The 25,824-nt window shown below is 53.4% G+C and overlaps 2 protein-coding genes across 2 annotated transcripts; one reads left to right on the top strand and one right to left on the bottom strand.

Annotated features, from left to right (window-relative positions):
- Positions 1–12: 12 nt before the first annotated feature.
- On the bottom strand, positions 13–6,195 carry LOC125171192 (keratin, type II cuticular Hb6). Its single transcript, XM_047868382.1, has 9 exons — positions 5,827–6,195; positions 4,854–5,062; positions 4,033–4,093; positions 3,182–3,277; positions 2,801–2,965; positions 2,414–2,539; positions 1,940–2,160; positions 305–336; positions 13–173 (listed from the first exon to the last, which is right to left on the bottom strand). The coding sequence occupies exons 1-9, from the start codon at positions 6,193–6,195 to the stop codon at positions 13–15; spliced, it is 1,440 nt and encodes a 479-aa protein (XP_047724338.1).
- Positions 6,196–15,432: 9,237 nt separating this feature from the next.
- LOC125171189 (keratin, type II cuticular Hb1) lies at positions 15,433–20,540 on the top strand. Its single transcript, XM_047868379.1, has 9 exons — positions 15,433–15,801; positions 16,546–16,754; positions 17,546–17,606; positions 18,362–18,457; positions 18,674–18,838; positions 19,104–19,229; positions 19,483–19,703; positions 19,968–19,999; positions 20,296–20,540. The coding sequence occupies exons 1-9, from the start codon at positions 15,433–15,435 to the stop codon at positions 20,538–20,540; spliced, it is 1,524 nt and encodes a 507-aa protein (XP_047724335.1).
- The last annotated feature ends 5,284 nt before the right edge of the window (positions 20,541–25,824 follow it).

Below are 25,824 nucleotides of genomic sequence, written 5' to 3'. Positions count from 1 at the left end.
CGCTGCGGCCTCTTAGCACTTCTTACAGCCCACACTGCAGGCCCCGCACGAGTTGGTGCCCACCACCACGTTACCGCTGCAGGGGGCGCTGCAGACGCGGCTGGTGACAGCAGGGGCAGCACCTGAGGCGCAGAGATCGCCACAGACGACGCCACCGCGGGAGCTGCTGACACCTGCATGGGAGGGGGAGGAGAACGCATCAGGCACAGCCACGGCCAGGCTGCTTGGGGGTCGCGAACACGCCCCTCCCAGAAGGCTTGGGGCCCCCCTGACGGGAGCAGACGGGAAGGGAAGAGCTACTTACAGACATTCACAGCGCCGACGCCCTCGCACAGCCTGTTGGGAAAGGAAAAGAGAGAGGTCGGTGCCATGAGCCAGAGGCGACAGGGAGGTCCGTGCCCTCCTTCTGGGCACTTGTTTTGGGGAAGGGGCTATAAACGCGCCAATCGGGAAGCCCAGCCGCCACGAGGGCTCTGGAGACAGAATGCCCAGTGCGCCTGGCTGGCTAGCAACCTCAGATTTGCCCTGCCCTCCAATCCACCTGGCTCCTGATCGGGAGTATCTACTCCTAGATCCCCTGTGAGGGTGGAATCCAGGGACCTGCGTAAGGGCTCCGTGCCTGCCACGTGGTGAGCAGTTCAGACCTGTCGGCTGCTATGATTGCTGTTGGTTCTGATTGACTTGTAAACGCATTCGAGGAAGTGCAGATTTAAATTCCTAAATCTGGTCTGACTGCGGTCACTAGAACGTGGGCCTCAAGAGGGCAGAACATTTTGTCTTGTCTTTTCCCCACTGAAGAATCGACAGTGCCTAACAGTGTTCGGCCAATAAACAACTGTCGCATGAATGAATGGGATTTTAGGGCCCATTTAGAACAGGCTGTCTCCATGAGTTCCTTCATTTGACGGGTGGAGAAAGCGAGGCCCAGGGAGAGGAAATAACCGGTGATAGAGGCAGGGCTATAATTTGGGCCACCTAACTCCACTCAACCCTCATTCCCTTCCCACACAACGCGACTCCTTAAGGGAAGGGAACGGGAGTCCCTGTGGTTGCACCATGACAAAGGGTTGACAAAGTCAGCTTCAGGTGTGGGGAGAATTTGCAGTCCACCACCTACTCACCCCATGCCCAGGGTTCATAGAGGACCCACACCAACGCTTCTGAGTTCCCCGCCCCCATGAGCCCTATGTGGTGGAGGGCTGGACTTCTCACTTTCCAAAGCTAACTCTAGGCCTTCCAAACTCAATCTTGAGATACTCTTCGCTGTGGAATTGTCCGCTAATGAAACTTCCCTGACCAACCGAGGGGCAACATTCTAGGAGTGTTGTATACATAGGAGATGGTCAGCTGCCCTCCAGCCCTGCCACCTCCAACACTAGCAAAAAGCAAAAATGCCCAGAGCAGGACACCGCTGCCTCAAGGGACAGGCCCCTGCTATCTGTCCACTTTCCGCCCCACCTACTGCAATGGACCACCACTTAGGGCAGCCCACTGTGCTTACAATACATAACTGTGAGTTGATAAAATCCCCCATTGAGTCAGTCATTACAGGATAAATATGAACTCCTGAATGGGGCCAAGGCCAGCCTTGAGACAAAAGCTAGATGCTGGATTATGTGCAACCAAGGCCAGGAGGGGAAAGACAAGTTCAAGAGAGGGTGGCTGAAAGCCCAGACTAGGATTCTCGGGAAAACAATCAGGAGGGCCTGACTCCTGGCTCTGAAAGGCAGATTTGCAAAAATACCAATCTCATATGAGCACATAAGTGGGCATGACTGACTCAAAGGAGGCTAGAAACAAACTAAAAGGACTTTCTCAAATTACCTGTAAAGATGCAGGATGGGGAGATTTGGAAATGGGAGTCCAGTGATGCCAGAGGGCACATGGCACGCTGGGAACCCAGGCAGGGCTGGGAGAGAAAATAGGCTATTGTACCCACCTCTGCTCCTCGCCCTCCAGCAGCCGCCTGTAGGTGGCGATCTCGATGTCCAGGCCCAGCTTGGAGTTCATCACCTCCTGGTACTCCTTGACCAGGCAGGCCATGTCCTGCTTGGCCTTCTGCAGGGCGGCCTCCAGCTCGGCCAGCTTGCAGCGGGCATCGCTCAGGGCCGCTTCGCCCTGCTGCTCAGCCTGGGTCACCGCGGTCTCCAGCTTGGTGTTCTGGGGCCCAGGAGAGAACAAAGTGGGTTATGGTCCTGGGTGTCTCGGTCCATTTCCCTCATGTGTCCAGTCTCTCCCCTCCCCCAGCTGGGGACACCCCAAGAACAAGCCTCTCCCCTTCATTAACGGAGTCCCCCTGAGGGACCACAACCAGGGACATGAGTCCTGCAAATGGGCTGGATCATGAATGGTGAGAGCCAATCGGGGCACACACTGCCTGTGTGGCCCTGGGGAGGCCCCAGGCGACCCGTACCTGACACTTGGCATTCTCGACCTCGGCGGTCAGCCTCTGGATCATGCGGTTCAGCTCATTGATCTCCTCCTTGGTGCGGCGCAGGGTCTCCCCGTGCCGGATCACCGTGGCCTTCATCTCCTCGCACTGGGGGGAAGCAGAGGTGCTCCTGAGCTCAGGATGCAGTTTCCCTCCCGTTCAGACACCACAGATGGTCAGGAGGTTGTACAGTGCTCAGCCTGTGCAACTATACATGGCAGCCCTGCCCAGAGATTATAACTTGAGAGCTGTGTGCCATTCTGTTACTATCCCACGGGATGAGAAACTCCAGACAAAAGAGGCCTTTTTAATAAATACTTGGCTTCCCTCGTGCTGTCATGTCTGAGACAGGTGTTCTGTGCCCCTCACCTTGCTGCGGTACCAGGACTCAGCCTCAGCCCGGCTGCGGCTGGCGATGTCGTCGTACTGAGCCTTGATCTCGGCCACAATGCAGTCCATGTTCAGGTCCCGGCTGTTGTCCATCTTGACGATGACCGAGGTGTCTGAGATGTGGGCATTGAGAACGCGGATCTCCTGCAGATGGTGGGGAACGTGTTTACGCCCCAGCCTCACCCACAACACTGTGGACCCAGTCATCTCAGCCCTTACCTGGTCTCTACCCCAGCTCCCACTACAGCCTCATGGACTGCAGCCCCCACCCAACCCAAATCCATGGCCAACTCAGTCCCAGGCCCCAGCCCCCTCTTCTAGGCTGGCTGCTTCTTTTCGACCTGGACCACGGCCCCTCACCTCCTCATACAGGCGCCGCAGGAAGTTGATCTCCTCGATCAGGGCTTCCGCGTTGGCCTCCAGATCTGACTTGCGGAGGTAGGCACAGTCCACATCCTGGAAAAATGGGGTGTCTGTGAGCTCAGAGGACCCCGGGGCTCATTACCCCAAACACTCCCCTCTCTTCTCTCCCATTCGTGGAGGCCAAGGGAAAGGACTCCTACTGTTCTATTCCCATGCCGTCGCCATACTTTCTGACATGCCTGGGGTGGGCTTTGCAACCTCCTGCCCTTCTGAGAACAAACCTCTTTGTGCCTGAGATGGGCCGCCAGCCTTTCTCTCCTCTTATGGTCCCAGCTCTGCTTCTTACCCTCCCTATCCCAACAAGCCTGCCAGACTGACTCCCTGCTCGCCACCTCGACCCCTCCCTGTCCCCTGGCAGTCCTCCAAGACCACCTGGTCACTCCGGGTTCAGCTCCATCCTCCCCAATACCCCAGGGACTGGGCCCCTCCTGTTGGTCAGACTTGCCCCAGTGCTAGACAGGACGCTGTCCCTCAACAGAGAGACTGGAGCTGCCCTGCCTCCATGGGGTCCCCGCCAGAGACCACAAGTTCTAAAGCACAGTGGGACATCCGCCGGTCAGCCCAGCCATCCCTTGCCCCAGGGCAGGGTGCTAAGGCACAGTCCAAGGTTCTTGCCCTTCATCGGCGACCTGAATGAGCCTTCCATGACCTGACCCCTGGGATTTCCCAGCCCGATTGGGCCAGGTCGTGTACCCCACGTGGAGGTTGAGACCCTCTGGGTCTCCCCAGGAAGAGTCTGTCATTCCGAGATCCTTGATGTCTGTGCTTCCGGATCCCACGTCACTCACCTTCTTCAGAGCCACAAATTCATTCTCAGCTGTTGCTCTCAGAGAGACTTCCTCCTCATACCTGAGGCAGAAGAGGGCAGAGAGGGAGGTCAGGGAAGGGCGGGTCTCACCAGAGGCCGTCTCCCTTTCACATCAGTGGAGGGGGCAGTATTAGTGAGCTCCCAACAGCTGGAACGCAGCAATTCTGCTGTCTCCGTTCTGTCTGGTTAGATCTGGAACGGGTCTAGGATCCTGTCTCGACTTTAAATTGAGGGGTCCAGAGAGCTAAGGTGTGGGACCTCCCAGCCCCGTTCCCACAGCTGCCGTGAGGTCACCTTAGGAGGCACATAAGGACTCAACCCCCGGCCCCATGCTAGGAGAGGACAGTGTCACCTCTGGGGCAAGGCAGCTCCAGCCTCCCCTCATCTGGCTGTCCAACCTGGCTCAGGTGTGGGGGCCTGTGACACCCGTCCCCCATCGGCACTCAGCACCCCAGGCAGTGGCACACCCGGGGCCCCGGGGCCTGTCAGTCCCAAACCACCAGACGCTCAGGTGCTACGGGTGGGAAAACTGAGAGGTCAGTCAGCAGGAGGCAGCCAGGGAGCCTGTAGAAGCCTCCTCCCCACGGGACCTGGGGGACAGCCTCTGAGAAGGGAAGGCTGAGTAAGGGACAGAGAGGTCTCCTCTCTGGGCAAGAGTGGCGCAGCTGAGATGACCCTGCCGCTCAAGTCCCCGGCCTGCATGGCCCCTCGTCCTTCTGGAAAATTCTTCTCAAGTCTAACCCAACGGGCTCTAAGCCAAGTCCATTTCCTGTGCCCAGTGTCACTCCGGGCCGCACTCACTTCTTCTTGTAGCCCTCCAGCACCTCCTGCACGTGGTTGAGCTCCGAGGCCAGCCTCCCGCTGTCGGCCTCCACGCACTCGGCCTCCCGCCTCAGCGTCTCGATGTAGCCCTCGAACAGGGGCTCCAGGTTGCTCTCGCAGCACTTGCGGTTCTGGTAGAACTGCCACTTGGTCTCCAGAAGCTTGTTCTGCTGCTCCAGGAAGCGCACCTGCATTCAGGGTGTGGGGAGGGGTCAGACGGCTCTTGGGGTCCCCAAGCCAATTTGGGGTGGGGCTGGGGTGATTGCTTTAGGGGCAAACTCCCAACCCTGGAGCTCAGCAGACATTGGCAGAGATGGGCAGTGGGAGACAAGGTGACTCCTGGATTTCCCTCCTGTGATCTCTGTCTGGATTTTCTCACTCAGGGATGGGAGCAAGGGGCTAGGCAAGGTCTGTCTGCTCTCAGGTAAAGTGAGTTCTCCAGACCTGGTGAGTCCAGGTGGCATGTGTATTCTGGAGGCAGGTAGAGGTCTCCGGTTGGCCTCTGGCTCCCCCTGTCTCAGTGCCCAGCCTGAGTGCTGAGCATGGGTGGGCTACAAGAAGGGTGTGATCAAGGACAGCCACCCACTGGCTCATCCTGCGGGACTCTTCCTATTTCTTGTGTCCATTTTGGTGTCTGTCTGTGTGCATGTTCTGCCCTCTTCCTCTGACAGTTCCAAGGTCTTCCTTGGAACAGGCCAGTTCCAAGCCTGTCCTTGTGTCTCCGTGGGGACCTGCCTGTCTGGACAGAGGTTGCATATAATGGCAACACTATCAAATCAGGAGCCTCTGCTCTGTATCCTGATGTCCTCGGTCCTCATGTGGCCTGGGTGGGTGTCCATTTCGTCCATCAGAGCGGGAGCTCACCTGGACCTCCTGTCTCCTGCCCCTGACTGTCTTCAGTGCCTAGCCCAGGACCCGAAGGCTCAGGAAGGGTGTGATCAAGGACACCCACCTTGTCGATGAAGGCAGCGAACCTGCTGTTGAGACACTTGATCTGCTCCTTCTCCTCGTGCTTCACACACTGCGCATTGGGGTCGATCTCCAGGTTGAGGGGCGTGAGGAGGCTCTCGTTGACCGACACGCTGGTGATGCAGGGCGGGCTGGGGCCGCACACGCCGCCGGAGCGGTAGCCGAAGGTGCGGCCGCAGGAGCCGGCGCGGAAGCCGCCGCAGACGCTGTGGCTTCCGAAGCCGCCGGTGAGGCCGCGGTAGCAGGAGACGCCGCGGTAGGGGGCGGCGGTGATGCAGCAGCGGCCAGGCCGGGGCCCGCAGGCCGACATGCAGCTGAAGGCGCGGCCAGCACAGTAAGATCCACAAGTCATGGTGATTCTTGGGGCAAGGGAGGCTCTGAGGAGGGAGACGTACTAATGGAGGGTACGGTGACTGAAGTGTTCAGGTCTTGAACATCTTTGGGCCCTTTATATATGCCGGGCGCCTAGTGCGTCCACGAGTTAGGAGCAATTAGACGTCTTTATTGGCTTGGGTTGTTTAGCTGCTTTGGCTCCTCCCTTATGTGCTTAATTGAGGGCCAGATGCGGCCAGATGTTTATGGCCTTTTACCCAAAACTGCACAATGTTTATCTTCAAAAGGCCAACTCACCTCTCTCACACCCTCCCCGTACACTACTTTTACGCATTTGGCGGAACTCTTGGATTCGATGATGGGAAGCAATGACTCAGATTAGAATGGAGGGAGGAGAAAGGCGGGGCTACAGCTCCTGTACCGCCCCATTTCAGGAGGCCGCCACCGCTGTCCGTGGTGCTGATTGGACCAGCCTTGGGACACTGGGAGAATGTGAGATCTACAGAAGATGATGTGAAATTTGGGGTGCGCTTGGTGGTCTCCCTCTCACACCGATAGCCCATATCTGCCTGGCCAAAGCCCCAATACCCCCATGCCAGCCCCCAAAGCCCTCACCTACACCTATCAACATATTCTGTCTCTATGACTCTCTCTGTCCCTCTCTCTCTCTCACACACACACACACAACCCACTCACATACTGGCCTTGCCACCCATAATCTCTCTTTCTCTCTCGCACACACACACACATACACATGGACACACACTCATTTGTTCATGTGTACACTCGCCCATCTCAGTTTGCACACAGACCAGTCCTGAGGCCAAAACATGAGACCGTTCTGTCCAGCCTATGCTAAAGAGGAGGCATTTCCTTCCTCAAAATCTTCCATGGGGCCTAAGGGGACACACAGTGGCTCGCTGGCTTCAGGAATGCCCAACTATTTCCAGCAAGGCTCCAAGAAAAGATAAGTATGTCTGGTTTTCATCTCAAACTTCCATTTTCCTCTAGGGCCCAGAAAGCATGGGGTAGACACTACTGTCATGAGCCTGTATAGCATTTCGCTCAGAATATAATAGAATCAATCTAGACAGAGCCATCAGTAAGGCATCCAGCCCCCTGCCTCCACCTCCCCCCTCAGATCTGTGCTGCTTCCTATGCTGTACCAACCCTGTAACCCCCTTCCCTTTACAGCAGTTTGTCAGTAATCTTGGCAGATGTCAAAACAGATCCATGTTGGCGTGTGCCGCCTGTAGTGTGGATAGTGTGGGCCTTGAACCCAACAGGGCTGGATGGACATCAAGGCTCTTCCATGAACAGCTCTGTGTGATCTGGGGGCAAGGCACTTCATTCCTCTAGGAAATATATTAAGTCTTTCCTTCCAGCACTGCCTGGGAAAATTACAGAGATGTCCACGTGCTCATTAAACTCCAGAACACAGTACATATGTGTTTTATTATAATCATTAAGAAGCAGGAGGCTCTGGGGCAGCATTTTTTTCAGAGTTCACATTGTGGCCCACTAATAGAAGCAAATAGAATTTTAATGAAGTAGGGGCACCTGGGTGGCGCAGTCGGTTGAGCGTCCGACTTCAGCCAGGTCACGATCTCACGGTCCGGGAGTTCGAGCCCCGCGTCGGGCTCTGGGCTGATGGCTCAGAGCCTGGAGCCTGTTTCCGATTCTGTGTCTCCCTCTCTCTCTGCCCCTCCCCCATTCATGCTCTGTCTCTCTCTGTCCCAAAAATAAATAAACGTTGAAAAAAAAAAGAATTTTAATGAAGTAGATTAGAACAAAATCAAGCAGAGTGGAATAGAAAATAGCAGAGTGCATCATATGTAGTAAAAAAAAACATTTTATTTCCTTTTTGTCTCAACTGTATGTGGTGTGTGTATGTGTGTGCTTCATGACTACATAAAATCATTTCTTAATATGATTGAAAATAAAAAGTTTAAATACATCGCATATCAGTTAAGCACACAGACCCAGATTCCAAACTGCCTAGTTTCAAAGTCCAGCCCTGCCACTTTCTAGCTATGTAACCTCAGGTAATTACTTAACCTCTCTGTACCTCATTTCATGATTTATAAAATGGGGATATTAATATCCACCTCATAAAGCTGTTGTAAGGATTAAAAGAATTAATCCATGTAAAGCGTTTAGAACAGAGCCTGACACTCTAATTATGTAATCATATTTGTAGTTGTTATTGCTGCTAATGCTGCTGCTGTAGATATATCAGCAGGTTTGGTAGAATGTACCTACCCACATTCTTAAACCACCAATGTAAAATCCCCACTAATGGTGTCTATCTTAAAGGACTAGTAAAAGGATTAAATTGTACATGAACAATGCTTAACACAGCACCTGGCACATAGCAAGTGCTCAGTAAATGTTATCTACTATTATTATTCTACTATGATTTCAGTCCAAGGAACAGGGAGGACTTGAGACCTTTGGCCATGGTTACTTCTTTTATCCTGGAAGAGAACCCAAAATCAAATGCCCCTCCTTCAATCCCCACTCTAGACCAACTGCCCCCAGGGAAGTCCCAGGGAGGATCTCTCCTCTTCGGCAAAGGGACAATGTCAGCAATCCTTAGGCAACTATACTACTGGATGAAAAGAGGCTTGGGCAGTCCCAGAAGTCTGTTATCTATTAATAATTCATAAATTTGTATTTCTAACTTGGCCTTAACAGACCACCAAAAATCCTCAGCCATAAATCAATGACATACTCACTTATCTTGCTTCTTTCCTGATCCTGAAGCCCCCTGATTGGTTAGTAGCCTGCATGAAGTTGAGGGTGGGGGGTATGCCATCCATCCAGGTACAGCGGAACTCCAAAGAGAGCAACAGAAGTCAGATTTTCACTGCAGCTGGACAGATGGAAATTGGAGTTGAGGGAAACATCCCAGAAGGAGAGCAGGTAGTCGTGGTATCCTAAAAAGGTGCTTGTGTTATATCTCCCATTTAGGGAAGTTTTATATAAAAGAGAAAAACCCTTTATTCTGGAGTAGCCACGGTGTTTACAGAAACAGGGTGAACAAAAAAACTTTCATATCAGGAGATTAGAGGCTCTTCTTATAGCCTAAGTGGATCTTGTTTCAAGGGATACCTGGAAAAAAGGGGCAAATCTGGTGGTTTTAACATTAGGAAGTTCTTGTTCAAGCTTCCCTTCAGTACATCCTTCTCCTGTGAAGAATGTTGTAAGACAGATTCCCCCACATGGATGATGGGTTAGATGAGATAACATCTTGCTGGGGAATTCAGGGTTTCTGTGATGGCTACATCTCTGCCATATGCTGAAGTCTGTCTTAATTTTGGAAAAAGGGAGGAAGGCACTAAGAGAAAGAAGGAGACATGGATTCTGAAGTTCCCAATCTGACTGGGAAGACAGACCCACATTTGTGAGAAAGGCTGGAAGTCTGAAGAGGGCTCCTTTTCAGCTGTATCATCAGATGCTCAGAAATGCAATGTCTACTGAGACTGCCTATTTTTTTTTATGTTTTAATGTTTATTTTTGAGAGAGAGACAGAGCATGAGCATGAGCATGAGTGGAGGAAGGGTAGAGAGAGAGAGACAGAATCCAAAGCACCTCCAAGCTCTGAGCTGTCAGCACAGAGCCCGAAGCAGGGCTCGAACCCATGAACCATGAGATCATGACCTGAGCCAAAGTCGGATGCTTAACCAACTGAGCCACCCAGGTGCCACTGACAGTGCCCATTCTGGGGCAACGTAGAATGCAGCTAGTCTGATGCAAAAGGTAAGAAAGGCCCCCTGGAAAGGGTGACAACAGATGCCAGTAAAGAGGCAGTTGGGGCAGTATTGGTGTAAAAAGTGTGCATGGAGGTTTTCAGAGAGTGGACAGTAGGGAAACTTGGAGGACCTTGTGGGAGAGGCAGAGATAGTGAGATGCTGTGACAGAGCCCACTGAGGTAGAGCCCTCAGAAGTAGGGCTAGTCGCATCTCTGGGATTCTGCTTCAAAACTACAAGGTGGGAGGCAGCCTGCAGGTTCCACATCTGGAGGATACCAAAACATCTGCATACCAGGCTTGCAGGTATCTAAGGGGCTGTGCCCTTTCTCACCTTGCAGCTCATACTTTCTGTTCACAGAAAGCAGGTGCAGGCCAAGTTTCAGTGAGGGGAGTTGAGGGGTGAAGGAATGGCTGTTTACATAACACTCAGGCTGTATACGAGGGAGTTGACCCTAGGCCAGCCAGCAGGCAGGATGACTGGATTAATGAGTTGAGAGGCCCAAGTCAGAGTCCTGCCTTCTCAGCCAAGTCAGCCTGGGACAGTGGCCAATTATCCATTAGAATTCACCAGAGGAAGGCGGGGCCAAAGGCTCTTGTGGACTGCCTGGGGGAATGGGGAAATGAAGACTGACTCAGGAACTCTGCCCTTGATGAAATCCATCCCACTAAGCAGGCTGAACCCCTGCATCTCCTCAAGCCCTTCCCTCATCTCTCCCAGTCTCCCCTCCCTCCCATACCCTTCACCCCCCAGATGGTCTATGTCCTTCCAAGTAGCCGTAGAGAGTAATGGTCTAAGATCAAGGATCTTCTCCCTTCTTTTCCCTAGAAATCCACCTCCCATCCACTTCTCTCTTTCCTTCCCCAATCCTACCCTTCAGTCTCTACTTTGCCCCATGGCTTTCAAGATTCTTGCCCTTGTTGGCTGGCTTTCCCGACCACTCTCATCATTGTTCAGTTCAAGGACTTCACTTTGGTCAAGGACACATCTACTCACTTCATTCCTCCTTCAGGCCCCAGCCAGGAATGTCTCTCTACCCATCCCCCACTCCCAGGAATGGCTGCCCTCTGGTCTGCTACATCTGATCCCCACCCCACCCTACCAGAAAGCTTTGCACAATTAACTACCAAGCTTTGATGGTTCCATTACTCAGCATTTAATAGGCAGCTGGCATTCGTTTCATTCATTCCACAAATATTTATTGAGCACCTACTATGTGCCAAGCCCTTGGAATAGATCCACGAACCAAACACTTGTGCTCATTGGTGTGTTGCAAGGTTTGCATTTTTGTTCACAATCTGCATATGTGTCCAGCTTTTCTCTTAGAACTGGAAGCTCACCACAAACAAGGGTGAGCTCTTCTCTATCCTCTGGCCCTGAACCCTCAGAGCACTGTAAGGGGCCCTGAAGAGGGTCCTGGGGGAAGGGATCAGTGAGAGTGTCTGTTAATGTGCTATATACCAGCACCATCTATTGTGTAATACTTCTAACGATGGTAGAGGGGCAATGAGATAAGCTCATCCCTTCCACTGGGATCAAACATACCAGCAGACTCTGAGTGCCGGCTTTGCCACTAACGACACAAACTGAGCAAGACTCTTAACCTTCTAGACCTCAGTGTCCTCACCTGACACCTGCCTCAGAGGGTAATTGTAAAAATTAAATGCTTTAGTGCATGTTGGGCAATCAGCATAGCATCTAGTAGGAGGTAAGATGAACATCAAGAGATGTTATGATTTTTTAAATTTGGAAGAAGACTCATGAAATGGCTTTCGACACTAAGCATATACCTACTTGCATATTTTTTTTTAAATAACCACATACCCTAGCAAAACCCTTCCACAGATATGCCAGAAGACATGGGAAGAATGTTCATGGCCACTCTGTTCATAATACAGACCCTAGAAACAACCATGAGGCCATCAGGGTGGAGAGATAAATAAATTGTGGCATATTCATACAGTGAGTATGAACACAATACAGCGACAGGAAGCAACGCTGAAAAAAAGGAAGCCAGACACAAAAGAATACACACAATACAATTCCATTTACATGAACTTCAAAAACTGGAAAACTATGGGGCGTCTGGGGGGCTCAGTTAGTTATGCGTCTGACTCTTGATTTTGGCTCAGGTCACGGTTTGTGAGACTGAGCCCCGCATTGGGCTCTGCACTGACGGCATGGAGCCTGCTTGGGATTCTCTCTCTTCCTCGATCTCTGCCCCTCCCCCACTCACACTGTCTCTGATCTCTCAAAATAAATAAATATTTTTAAAAACCGGAAAACTAAATAATTTACGGTTTAGGGATGCATACCTTGGTTCTAAAGCTGCTAAGAAAAGCAAGGGGATGAGTAAACACAAAATCCCAGAGAGATGTTGTCCCTAGGCCAGAAAGAAATGGGGTACAACCAGAATGAGGCTTATAGGAAGCACCTAAGTCACATGTATATTTCATTTCTTCCTATAGGGGGTAGGTACACCGCCTATACGTTCTTTTGTGTGGGTAACATAGTTCTCAATAAAAACTATTTTACCCTTGATAAAACCCATATTGCCAGAGCCAAGACTATGGTGGTGATTCAGCCAGCCCTCCCCCTCTCTTCTCTCCCCCTCCCCCACCACAAGCTTTTTACTCCAAGAAAACATACAGAACGAATGTCCTTTCAGGTCTTCAAAAATTAGCTGCAATTAATAATGCCTGAAATTCAATGAAATGGTGAAAATTTGATTTTCTTATATCTCGTTTCTTTAAATTGTTTCTGGTGTCTTTAAAATTGCTTAGGAAGGGCCAGCTATTAGTAATTAGCTCATGTTTATGCATGTCATTTTTATAAGGAGTTACACTGGTGGAGAAGGTAAAGCATGTGTGAGATGTACCTTGACTCACAGTGCTTCTCCTCAGGACACCAGCCAACTGGTTTGCTGGGAGCACTGCCATGGCTCAACTGTGGGCAGTGTCCAGAATGGCAATGAGGGTATAAAGGGTCTCGGAAGTGCTGGCCCAGCTCCCCAAACACATAAAGTGACAGCAGGTGCCACACCCTCCTGGACAGCCAGATGGCTGACACAGTCCACGAGCCCGTGTTTGTCCTGTCACAAGGCCTCAGCCCTGAATGTTTCACACAAACACACAGAGCCCTATCCCCAGCCCCGGTCTGTTCCCCTCCTTCCTTCTCCTTTCCCGCCAGCCCCACCCCCCTTCCTCCTTCCCCAAGCTGCCCTGCCTGCCTTTACCTCTAAGACATGGCAGCTACAGGGGGCTGCCATCCACATCGCTTCTCTTCTCTTTCATTTAATAATGCAAATCTCTGTACTTTATGAGAGAATTCTTCTAGACCTGTTCCCCTGCAGTAGGAGGCTTTGTGGGTAAGTAGAAACAGTACCCTCTGTCAAGATACTCACAGTGCACCAGAGGTATACAAATAACTAAAACCGCTCAGTTCTCAGCCACAGGACCCTATAGATCCCCAGCCCCAGCCTCACGTTGCCCCTGTGCTACATTCCCACACCATTGGCCCCTCCTGGTTCTAACCATCCCAACCCCCCGTGACACTGCCCATCTGCCCAAGACTGATTCTTCCCAGCCATAAATTCCACAGATATCCCCTCCTAAACAACTTTCCCTACCCCTCTTGAAAATTTCCAGAGAGTTAGGAAATCTGGGGGTTGTCACAGCGTGTAGGTGAGAAGGCATTGCCTCTCCTGGGCTCCATGACTTAACTAGCTAGGAGATACTGGGCAAGTTATTTAACCTCCCCGAGCCTCAGTTTCTTTATCTGTAAAATGGGGATAATGATACATACTTCGTATGGTTGATGGGAGAATTAGAGATTGCTTACGACATAAAATATCAGATAGTAGGTGGCCAAAAGAAAAAAAGACAAGAAAATATCCTCTGATCAAAATAGGATATATGTTTTCCTACATTGTTCTTTCTAATTACAAAGGGGAAATGTATGCAAGTGATCCGATTTAGCATCACAGATACTGGAACAGCCTGATATCTTGTGCTTCTTAGGGTGACATAATAAGAATCATATAGCATTGCTCATGAGGTATTCTGCCCAAAAACATGTCAGTTGAACCCAGACAAGCCTCTAGACCAACACTATCCAGTGGACAAGCTGCGATGGTGGAAATGTTCTGTCCCTGCGCCATCCAGTAAGGTAGTCAGTGGTCCTGTGGTCATGTGGCTCCTGCAACTGGGGAACTCCATTGTCAATTTATTTAGCTTTAACCAATTTAAATTTAAACAGCCGCATACGCCTACAGGATGCCACACTGAACAGGTCAACTCTAGAGTTAACTTCCAGTATCTTTAAAATATAAAGAAAGGATGGAGGGGCGCCGAGGTGGCTCCGTCGGTTAAGCACCAACTTCGGCTCAGGGTTTGTGCGTTCAAGCCCTGCATTGGGCTCTGCGCTGACAGCCCAGAGCCTGGAGCCTGCTTCAGATTCTGTGTCTCCCTCTCTCTGCCCCTCCCCTGCTCTTGCTCTGTCTCTCAAGAATAAATAAACATTTAAAAAAATTAAATATAAGGGACGGAGCCACAAGACAAGTCACATAAAACCGATTTCTTAAAACTTTTGAGACAATTAGGAAGGCTGAAAATGGAACGGCTAGTAAATGATTCTTTGCAACTGTTGTTAATTTTCTTGCACGCGCAGTGGTACGGTCCTGCTTTCTACACGTGCCATACTTTCTGTAACTGTCAAATATGCGGGCAGGGCTGGCACAGTGTTAACCACTCTTGAATCTACATAACTCAGTGAACATCTCAGGGTGTTTTTATGCTATGCTTTCAACGTTTCCAGATGTTCAGAAACTCTCATGATAAAAGTTGAAAAAGACAAACACACACACATATTTAATAAACCGTTGGCTGCTGTCTTGACAGGAAAAATGGGATGTATCTCAGCAGCCCGCTAGACAGTCTGAGGATGGGGGGAATGCACATTTGTGGTAGAGTAGCATGGTGGCCACTACTGGAATGGAAACTTCTGGATGTTACTTGTTAACACCTCAGTCTTTCCTGAGTCCCCTCCTGACCACCCCACTACACACACACACACACACACACACACACACACACACAGGTGCCCTGAACCTCCCAGCCTCTGGCCTTGCTTCTCCTCTCCTCTCCTGGCCCCCTTCCTCCCTCTCCTGCCCTGCCCTTCTCTCCCCAATCTCCTCAGATGAGTGCATAGACTGCTGGCAGGGCACTTTGAAGATGAAACATACTGAGTCCCCCTACATCCCAGAGGTTGGCATCCTGTACACTGAGGAGGGTGCGGGCCACTCCACCATGAAAGCATGTGCTAAAGAGGGGTTGGACTCAACTAACCGCCCAAGCCCATAAAGCACAAATTGACCGAAATGCACAGCCAAGCCCTTCAGATCTGAGCATAAATAGGACTGAGGTGCCTCACGGAGCACATTGGAGTTTCCACAAGACTCCAGACCTCGGTCCTGTACTCTGCTACCCCAGCCTCCAGGAGCACCATGACTTGCGGATCTGGATTCTGCGGCCGCACCTTCAGCTGCGCCTCGGCCTGCGGGCCCCGGCCCGGCCGCTGCTGCATCACCGCCGCCCCCTACCGCGGCGTCTCCTGCTACCGCGGCCTCACCGGCGGCTTCGGAAGCCACAGCGTCTGCGGCGGCTTCCGCGCCGGCTCCTGCGGCCGCACCTTCGGCTACCGCTCCGGCGGCGTGTGCGGCCCCAGCCCGCCCTGCATCACCAGCGTGTCGGTCAACGAGAGCCTCCTCACGCCCCTCAACCTGGAGATCGACCCCAATGCGCAGTGTGTGAAGCACGAGGAGAAGGAGCAGATCAAGTGTCTCAACAGCAGGTTCGCTGCCTTCATCGACAAGGTGGGTGTCCTTGATCACACCCTTCCTGAGCCTTCGGGTCCTGGGCTAGGCACTGAGGACAGTCAGGGGCAGGAGACAGGAGGTCCAGGTGAGCTCCCGCTCTGATGGATGAAATGGACACCCACCCAGGCCACATGAGGACCGAGGACATCAGGATACAGAGCAGAGGCTCCTGATTTGATAGTGTTGCCATTATATGCAACCTCTGTCCAGACAGGCAGGTCCCCACGGAGACACAAGGACAGGCTTGGAACTGGCCTGTCAGAGGAAGAGGGCAGAACATGCACACAGACAGACACCAAAATGGACACAAGAAATAGGAAGAGTCCCGCAGGATGAGCCAGTGGGTGGCTGTCCTTGATCACACCCTTCTTGTAGCCCACCCATGCTCAGCACTCAGGCTGGGCACTGAGACAGGGGGGAGCCAGAGGCCAACCGGAGACCTCTACCTGCCTCCAGAATACACATGCCACCTAGACTCACCAGGTCTGGAGAACTCACTTTACCTGAGAGCAGACGCTGACCTTGCCCAGCCCCTTGCTCCCATCCCTGAGTGAGAAAATCCAGACAGAGATCACAGGAGGGAAATCCAGGAGTCACCTTGTCTCCCACTGCCCATCTCTGCCAATGTCTGCTGAGCCCCAGGGTTGGGAGTTTGCCCCTAAAGCAATCACCCCAGCCCCACCCCAAATTGGCTTGGGGACCCCAAGAGCCGTCTGACCCCTCCCCACACCCTGAATGCAGGTGCGCTTCCTGGAGCAGCAGAACAAGCTTCTGGAGACCAAGTGGCAGTTCTACCAGAACCGCAAGTGCTGCGAGAGCAACCTGGAGCCCCTGTTCGAGGGCTACATCGAGACGCTGAGGCGGGAGGCCGAGTGCGTGGAGGCCGACAGCGGGAGGCTGGCCTCGGAGCTCAACCACGTGCAGGAGGTGCTGGAGGGCTACAAGAAGAAGTGAGTGCGGCCCGGAGTGACGCAGGGCACAGGAAATGGACTTGGCTTAGAGCCCGTTGGGTTAGACTTGAGGAGAATTTTCCAGAAGGACGAGGGGCCATGCAGGTCGGGGACTTGCGCGGCAGGGTCATCTCAGCTGCGCCACTGTTGCCCAGATGCCTGCCTCAGGGTGGGGCCGGGATGCCCCCAGGAGACCTCTCTGTCCCCTACTCAGCCTTCCCTTCTCAGAGACTGTCCCCCAGGCCCCGTGGGGAGGAGGCTTCTACAGGCTCCCTGGCTGCCTCCTGCTGACTGACCTCTCAGTTTTCCCACCCGTAACACCTGAGCGTCTGGTGGTTCGGGGCTGACAAGCCCCGGGGCCCCAGGAGTGCCACTGCCTGGGGTGCTGAGTGCTGATGGGGGACGGGTGTCATAGGCCCCCACACCTGAGCCAGGTTGGACAGCCAGATGAGGGGAGGCTGGGGCTGCCTTGCCCCAGAGGTGACACTGTCCTCTCCTAGCATGGGGCCGGGGGTTGAGTCCTTACGTGCCTCCTAAGGTGACCTCACGGCAGCTGTGGGAACGGAGCTGGGAGGTCCCACACCTTAGCTCTCTGGACCCCTCAATTTAAAGTCGAGACAGGATCCTAAACCCGTTCCAGATCTAACCAGATAGAACGGAGACAGCAGAATTGCTGCATTCCAGCTGTTGGGAGCTCACCAATACTGCCCCCTCCACTGATGTGAAAGGGAGACAGCCTCTGGTGAGACCCGCCCTTCCCTGACCTCCCTCTCTGCCCTCTTCTGCCTCAGGTATGAGGAGGAAGTCTCTCTGAGAGCAACAGCTGAGAATGAATTTGTGGCTCTGAAGAAGGTGAGTGACGTGGGATCCGGAAGCACAGACACCAGGGATCTCGGAATGACAGACTCTTCCTGGGGAGACCCAGAGGATCTCAACCTCCACGTGGGGTACACGACCTGGCCCAATCGGGCTGGGAAATCCCAGGGGTCAGGTCATGGAAGGCTCATTCAGGTCGCCGATGAAGGGCAAGAACCTTGGACTGTGCCTTAGCACCCTGCCCTGGGGCAAGGGATGGCTGGGCTGACCGGCGGATGTCCCACTGTGCTTTAGAACTTGTGGTCTCTGGCGGGGACCCCATGGAGGCAGGGCAGCTCCAGTCTCTCTGTTGAGGGACAGCGTCCTGTCTAGCACTGGGGCAAGTCTGACCAACAGGAGGGGCCCAGTCCCTGGGGTATTGGGGAGGATGGAGCTGAACCCGGAGTGACCAGGTGGTCTTGGAGGACTGCCAGGGGACAGGGAGGGGTCGAGGTGGCGAGCAGGGAGTCAGTCTGGCAGGCTTGTTGGGATAGGGAGGGTAAGAAGCAGAGCTGGGACCATAAGAGGAGAGAAAGGCTGGCGGCCCATCTCAGGCACAAAGGGGTTTGTTCTCAGAAGGGCAGGAGGTTGCAAAGCCCACCCCAGGCCGGTCGGAAAGTATGGCGACGGCATGGGAATAGAACAGTGGGAGTCCTTTCCCTTGGCCTCCACGAATGGGAGAGAAGAGAGGGGAGTGTTTGGGGTAATGAGCACCGGGGTCCTCTGAGCTCACAGACACCCCATTTTTCCAGGATGTGGACTGTGCCTACCTCCGCAAGTCAGATCTGGAGGCCAACGCGGAAGCCCTGATCGAGGAGATCAACTTCCTGCGGCGCCTGTATGAGGAGGTGAGGGGCCGTGGTCCAGGTCAAAAAGAAGCAGCCAGCCTAGAAGAGGGGGCTGGGGCCTGGGACTGATTGGCCAGGGATTTGGGTTGGCTGGGGGGCTGCAGTCCATGAGGCTGTAGTGGGAGCTGGGGTAGAGACCAGGTAAGGGCTGAGATGACTGGGTCCACAGTGTTGTGGGTGAGGCTGGGGCGTAAACACGTTCCCCACCATCTGCAGGAGATCCGCGTTCTCCATGCCCACATCTCAGACACCTCGGTCATCGTCAAGATGGACAACAGCCGGGACCTGAACATGGACTGCATTGTGGCCGAGATCAAGGCTCAGTACGACGACATCGCCAGCCGCAGCCGGGCTGAGGCTGAGTCCTGGTACCGCAGCAAGGTGAGGGGCACAGGACACCTGTCTCCTAGACATGACAGCACGAGGGCAGCCTGGTATACACTTAACAAGGCCTCTTCTGTATGGGGTTTCTGATCCCTAGGGATGGTGACAGAAGGGCAGAGAGCTCTTAGGTTACAGTTGTTGGGCAGGGCTGCCATGTATAGTTGCACAGGCTGAGCACTGTACAACCTCCCAACCATCTGTGGTGTCTGAATGGGTGGGAACCTCCATCCTGAGCCTCAGGAGCACCTCTGCTTCCCCCCAGTGCGAGGAGATGAAGGCCACGGTGATCCGGCACGGGGAGACCCTGCGCCGCACCAAGGAGGAGATCAACGAGCTGAACCGCATGATCCAGAGGCTGACCGCCGAGGTCGAGAATGCCAAGTGTCAGGTACGGGTCGCCTGGGGCCTCCCCAGGGCCACACAGGCAGTGTGTGCCCCGACTGGCTCTCACCATTCATAATCCAGCCCATTTGCAGGACTCATGTCCCTGGTTGTGGTCCCTCAGGGGGACTCCGTTAATGAAGGGGAGAGGCCTGTTCTTGGGGTGTCCCCAGCTGGGGGAGGGGAGAGACTGGACACATGAAGGAAATGGACCGAGACACCCAGGACCATAACCCACTTTGTTCTCTCCTGGGCCCCAGAACACCAAGCTGGAGACCGCGGTGACCCAGTCTGAGCAGCAGGGCGAGGCGGCCCTGAGCGATGCCCGCTGCAAGCTGGCCGAGCTGGAGGCCGCCCTGCAGAAGGCCAAGCAGGACATGGCCTGCCTGGTCAAGGAGTACCAGGAGGTGATGAACTCCAAGCTGGGCCTGGACATCGAGATCGCCACCTACAGGCGGCTGCTGGAGGGCGAGGAGCAGAGGTGAGGCCCAACCCAGCCTGGCTCTGAATTGCCCATTCCTGCCCCTTGAATACACTCCATCCTTTCTTCTGTCTCAGCAATGGCCAGCGGTCTAGGAAAACCTCTGATTCATCACTTTGGGGACAGGGGTGGTTTGGGAGGGCTGTTCCCTCAGACCCTCTGCTTCCACGCTGACCACTTGTCAACCCAGCCCCAAGGTGTGGGGGAGCTCTATCCGAAACTCTGGATGAGTCACTCATGTTGCCTTTTTCTTCTTCCCTCTAGACTATGTGAAGGCGTTGGGGCCGTGAATGTCTGTGAGTAACACAGCCCCTGTGTGGATGGATTTATTCCTTTCCTATAAGGGGTAGCAGAGTCTGGAGGGTGGGGTTCCACTGAAAGTTAAATATCATAAAGTGGGCTGGCATCACAGCAGGAGGGATTGGGGGTCAGAGAGCAGGAAAGACCACAGCTTTGGGCCTAGCATTGTAAGTAAAGATTCTCCTGACTTTAATACATAGTGCTCAGGGCCCGGGGATCTGCATCATCTGGGAGGCTGATGGCTCGCCCCCCCTCCCGCCCCAGAAATCTCATGAGCCTTTGGGTTGTGCAGGTGTCAGCAGCTCCCGGGGCGGGGTCGTCTGCGGGGACCTCTGCGTGTCCGGCTCGCGGCCGGTGACCGGCAGCGCGTGCAGCGCCCCCTGCAGCGGGAACCTGGCGGTGAGCACCGGAATGTGCGCGCCCTGCGGCCCCTGCAACTCCATCACGTCTTGCGGCCTGGGCACCGGAGGTGTGGGCTCCTGCGGCATCAGCTCCTGTGGCGTGGGGTCCTGCGCCAGCAGCTGCCGCAAATGTTAGGCGGCCGAACTCACGCCTCGGGCCTGGGGTCTCTCCCACCCAGCCTCCCCATGGAGCAAGCTCTCAATTACCTCTCTAGCACTTTGAAAGGTCTGTCCCACTCCAGGCCTCTCATGTCTATGTGTGATCCCCTCTTCCTCGGCTCTGCTGCCCCATGCTGGGAGAGGCTACCCCTAAAAAGTCCCCTTGACGCCCATACGAAGGGGGTTGAGGGGCCCAGAGGACCAGGACAAGGTCCTACCCTAGGCTGTCATGGGGCTGATGGCCATATCCCACCCCCAACCACTCCCCTTCCACCTCTGTCATGTTCATCTGTCTTGATCTGTGTTTCCAATAAATCAATGTAGCCACCTCTGAGCCTTGTCTGCACCTCTGTTATCCTCAAGGGTCAGGGTTTGGGAGAGTCCCCAAAGTCACGTGGAACAGAAAAAGGTCTAGTCTGGGGTCAGTAACCGGGGCAGGGCCCCACAAGCTTCCACGGTCCAGCCGGTGTTTGAATCCTGCGTGCACCTTTAGTGGTCATTTCACTAACACACTGTTGCCTCCCAGAAAACATCCCTGTGCATATCTGTCAACTGATGGATAACAAAAATTAGATTCATCAGTCACTCAAAACTTAAGGAAACATCACTCACTGCTTTGCTGGGGAAGACTCATGCCTGAGCAATTTATTAGAATTCCTTAAAGGGTAACTATATGAACATGACTTAAACTTTCAAAAAGCCTTTGATGTGGCTACTTTTTGCTTTTTGAATGGAGTCCTTTTGGGTTCTGGAGACCTGCCAGAGCTGATAAACTACCTCCAGGATAGAAAACAGCACGTAGCAAGACAATGAGGTGGCACAGAGGTAAGGACATAGACTCTGGAGCCAGATGACTTGGGTCCAAAATGGGGCTCTGCTCCTTCCTGGCTGAGTGACCTTGGTTAATTTCCTCACCCTCTCTGTGCCTCAGTTGCCACATCTCTAGAGTGAGAAAGATAAAAGCGCACCTACCTCATGGGTAGATGGGAGGACTAGGCATTTCATACATAACGTGTGCAGACGGTGCCTGCTGCAAAAGAATCATGACATGCGCTTGTCATGAGCCCTATTCTCTTGCAGAATATAAAGTGGAAATCCCTCCAAGGACCAGGGCTATGGCCAGCCTCCTGTGCCCATCTGTAAATGATTACAGGGGCGCCTGGGGGACTCAGTTGATCAAGTGTCCAACTTGGGCTCAGGTCACGATCTCACACTCCGTGAGTTCGAGTCCCGCGTCAGGCTCGGTGTTGACAGCTCAGACCTTGGAACCCACTTCGGATTCTGTATCTCCTTCTCTCTCTGCCCCTCCCCTGCTCATGCTCAGTCTCTCTATCTCAAAAATAAACATTTAAAAAAGTTTTTTCATTAAAAAAGTGGATAAATATCTTCAAAAATTTTTAACAATAAATAAATAAACAGATTACATTTCCCTCATATTACACTTAGCTGTGTGATCAGAGACAGCAAACAGAGAAAGAAATCTCCACGTATTCCAGGGCCATTGAGCTCCTACGTGCAGAGAACTGTTTCCCCCGTGACACTATGAGGGTCTTACAAGTAGCAAAGAAAGTAAGGAGATGGCCCCTCCATCTTGCTATGGCGAAGGCAAGTCCCTGAATACATATCTGTACAGCAGGGCAAATCTCTAAACTTCCAGGCCCGGAAAACTGTAGCAGAAATCTAAACCCACCCCCATCCTTCAGGGCAATAGAAATAAATAATATTGAGAGCCCAGAAGCAAGTGGTCTGAAAAGACCAGGCTCTTTTAAGGTAGAGGATCAATCCAAGGCCCCCCACCCACTAGTATGTCCCCTCTCCCCTCCTGATGGAATTCTGAGCAGGCCAGGACCCTGGGAGAGATCCAGACTATGAGGTTGTTCTAACCAGCTCTCTGTGCTGTGACACCACACAGCTCAGAAGCAGGCCATCAGGAGTCCAGACCTGAGGCCCAAACCCCAGCTCCATCACTCCATCCCTCCCCAGTTCAGAAACTACCCAATGAACTTCTCATCTCTGCCAACCGGCCCCTCCCTTCCGATCGCACTGGTCTCATCAGCCCAGCCGGGCCCTGATGGCCTTACTTACTCTCAGCCTCCTTCCAGTTCCCACTCCTGGAAAGGCTCAGGAAGCGGAGCAAGAGTGAATGAATCAAGTACATAATACTCCTGAGGCAGAACGGTGACAAAAACGGAACGCCTCGCTGTGTGACCTGTGGCAAGTTACCTCCCCTCTCTGGACCTCAGTGTATTCACTAGTGACACAAAATGTTTGGACCAGATGGCTGCTGAGGCCCCTTACCGATGCAAAAGCTCCATTGGTCCTCAGGAGAGGTGGGACAGGACTAGGAGCTAGAGGTGGGGACCCCAGATGCCATGTAGCCGTGCGGTGTGCGTGCTGGCTATACCTTCTTTCTGCAGAGCTCACCGTCTGTAAGCAGCTGTCTGTGGGTAGAACAGTATGATCGCATCCAGGTACGTGCACATCTCCGGGCATCTGTGTGGAAGCACCTGTGTGTGTGTGAGAGAGACTGTGAGCATTTCTACATGTGTGATTGTGTGTGTGAATGTGCACATGCCTGTGGGTCCGTGCTGAAGGGGGGAGCTCTGTGGGTACCGCAGTGTGAGTGACAGGCGGACTCATGTGCTGATGGGGGAGGAGGCGGAGAACCAGGCTAAGGCAGGAGTGGTGAGGGTAGGTGCCGCTGGGTGTCATCCTGGGGAGGTGCCCTCTGGCCAGGGAGCCCCAGCTCTAACCCGTGGGGTTCCCTATTTCCCCTCCTGCCCTGTAGACACTCTAGCTCCAGCTGGGGCAGCAGGAGACCAGCTGGCCTTAGACTTGTAGAGCCTTCTGTTAAAGGTGCTCAAAGCCTTTCCCAAGACTCCAGCACCTGAGATATTCATTGCATTTATGTAACTCTTACTATGTTTTAAGGCCTTTGCATATAGTAATATATTTTTCACACAATCCTGTGACAGGGACTATTCTCCTTTTACCGGTCAACTATGGTGCAGAGAGGTTCAGTAAGGAGGAAAATGAAAAGGGACAGATGAATCTTCACCAGTTAGATCCGGGGAGGGCAGGACTGAGACTCAGAAACAGGCAGTGTTTGGGCCAGGGTAACAGCAAGATTGGGAACAGAATCCAGACCCTTCCTTCCTTACTCCAGGCTGGCCTGGCTGATACATTGCAGCTGGAATTTCATCAGGAACGATTGTGTGTAGACTCATCCAGAGACTCCTGAGGGGTTTCCATGGGGTGAGACAGGTTAATGGTGGAAGAATGACCCAATGCGTCCAAGGCCAGAGCTGACCACACAGGACTACAGAGCCTCACGCTACCCATTCACCCGTTCATCCGTTCATATCCACTGCATGGCAGGCCCTAGAGATGGGTTGACAAGACAGTCACTGGCTCTGAGGGGCTTATATAGAGATGCCAACATCTAAGTCACATCTGTCACGTCTAAGTGCTATCAAGTATGAGGCAGGCCGGAGCAGAAGAAGGCTGACCCCCTAGTGGTCCCGTTCTGCTGAGAAGTGATGTCTTCACTGGTGACACCCACCTCCCTTCAGAAGTCACCTTGACTAACAAAGCTTGTAAATAGGCTGGTAAGACTCTCTATAAATGCACCACACAGTTCTCTCCCACCCCAGGCTGGAATGTGGCCCGTGGCCAGGGAAGCCACTCAGAGAATCGGTCCCCAAACCACAAACATGGCTGGTGGCCCACGCAAGACACGCAAGCCTGACCCAGCAGCCCATGGGATCTGGACTGACGTCAGGCTTGCGATTCGAAACGGGAAAACGTGAACAGCCAGCCCTCCGTGGTGTGGGCCGCAGAATGCTCACCATAAACCTAGCCAACGACTCCAGGTGAGAGTTCCCTTGGCACCTCCCTCCAAGTCCTTTCCTTGACATTATCAGCACAGCAGGAGCTGGCAAAACCTGACCTTGAAGATCACAGAATGTCATTACCTTCCTAGCAAAATGCAGGGAACCTGGAGCCCAACCGCAAAATCTCGCAAAGGGGCAGCTCGGCTCTCAGCTGCTTTGCACTGAGAGTGTCGGTAAGAACGTTTGTTTATACAGTTGGTGTCGGTCAGAATTGGCCAAATGGGGCTGATGTGTGTGTCCATTGGGTCCGTGTCCCCTGCCCCCCTGCTGCGTGGCAGTCCTTATGCCAAGTTTCGGTCTCATTCCTCTTGCATGATACAGTTCTGTTTACCCAGGAAGGGGGCCTTTTTGGATACCTGTTTTCTGGGCAGGGACCCAGGAGAACACAGCAGACATAGTGTACCTTAAAAGGTAAAGCCAAGGCCTCTGGCCAATGACGCACCTTAACCCCACCCAGGGACACAGAAAGCAGGAACCATTGTTCCCCGCATGTGTTGATGATGTAACCCTTTGTGCAATAGAAAAGACTGTGAGTTCACCGAGTGGAAGCTTCTCTCGGGCCTGTGTGGCAAAGAGAGAGCCCAGAGATCCAGCCCTTCTCTGGCCACCCACCACCCCCCGCAAACTGGCCTATCTTCTGCCCCTCAAAGTCCAGTTGCCTTGTAAAAACCCACAGCAAACAACACCATAGACCTGGAAATAGAGGCAGAGCCAGAAGCTCCATCTGCTTCCAAAGACATGCTCTCCCAGCCCACCATCGGGTCATTTGTTAAACTAGAACCCAGGCCTGGGCCACCCAGCTGTGTTCATATCCCCCCGCCAGAATCTTCGAGGGCCGTCTTCCCCGGAGCCTGTCCTCAAGTGCCCCTGCCAGGCCGGCAGAGGGTGATTTGCCTTCATCCCCACCTCCTCCATTCTCTTTGGGGCTGGTTTGGGCCTGCCTCCCCACCAGAACGTCCTGTGCAGGGCCAGAACCAGAGTGCCTGGCTCACTCAATACTGCACCTGACCCTCAGAAGCCATTCGGTAAGTGTCTGTAGGGCGAGTGACTGGATGAATGAAGGCAGCGCTCAGCAACCAGACATGGTGGAATGCGGGCCCCAGGCTGGGGAATAAGCAGGTCTGAGGAGGAATGAACCCCCTCTTTCACTTTCCCCAAGGGTCCTCTGTCAACCCACCACCACCACCAACCTCAGGATCCTGGTTCAGTGACATCACCATAAACTGAAGTCATGTGGACCCACACTCCGCAAGGGGAGGGCTGCTTCCTGGTAGTGTTCGCTCCTTTTCTCCCCTACCCCCAAATCCAGCCAGCTTCGTCTTGGCTCTGTACCTAGCTTGAGGAATCCAGGCACAAACAGCCCAGGGG

The sequence above is a fragment of the Prionailurus viverrinus genome, chromosome B4 (genome assembly GCF_022837055.1).
Source record: "Prionailurus viverrinus isolate Anna chromosome B4, UM_Priviv_1.0, whole genome shotgun sequence".
Taxonomy (NCBI): domain Eukaryota; kingdom Metazoa; phylum Chordata; class Mammalia; order Carnivora; family Felidae; genus Prionailurus; species Prionailurus viverrinus.
The sequence above is the reverse complement of the archived record's forward strand: the minus strand, read 5'-3'. Positions and strand labels throughout refer to the sequence as shown.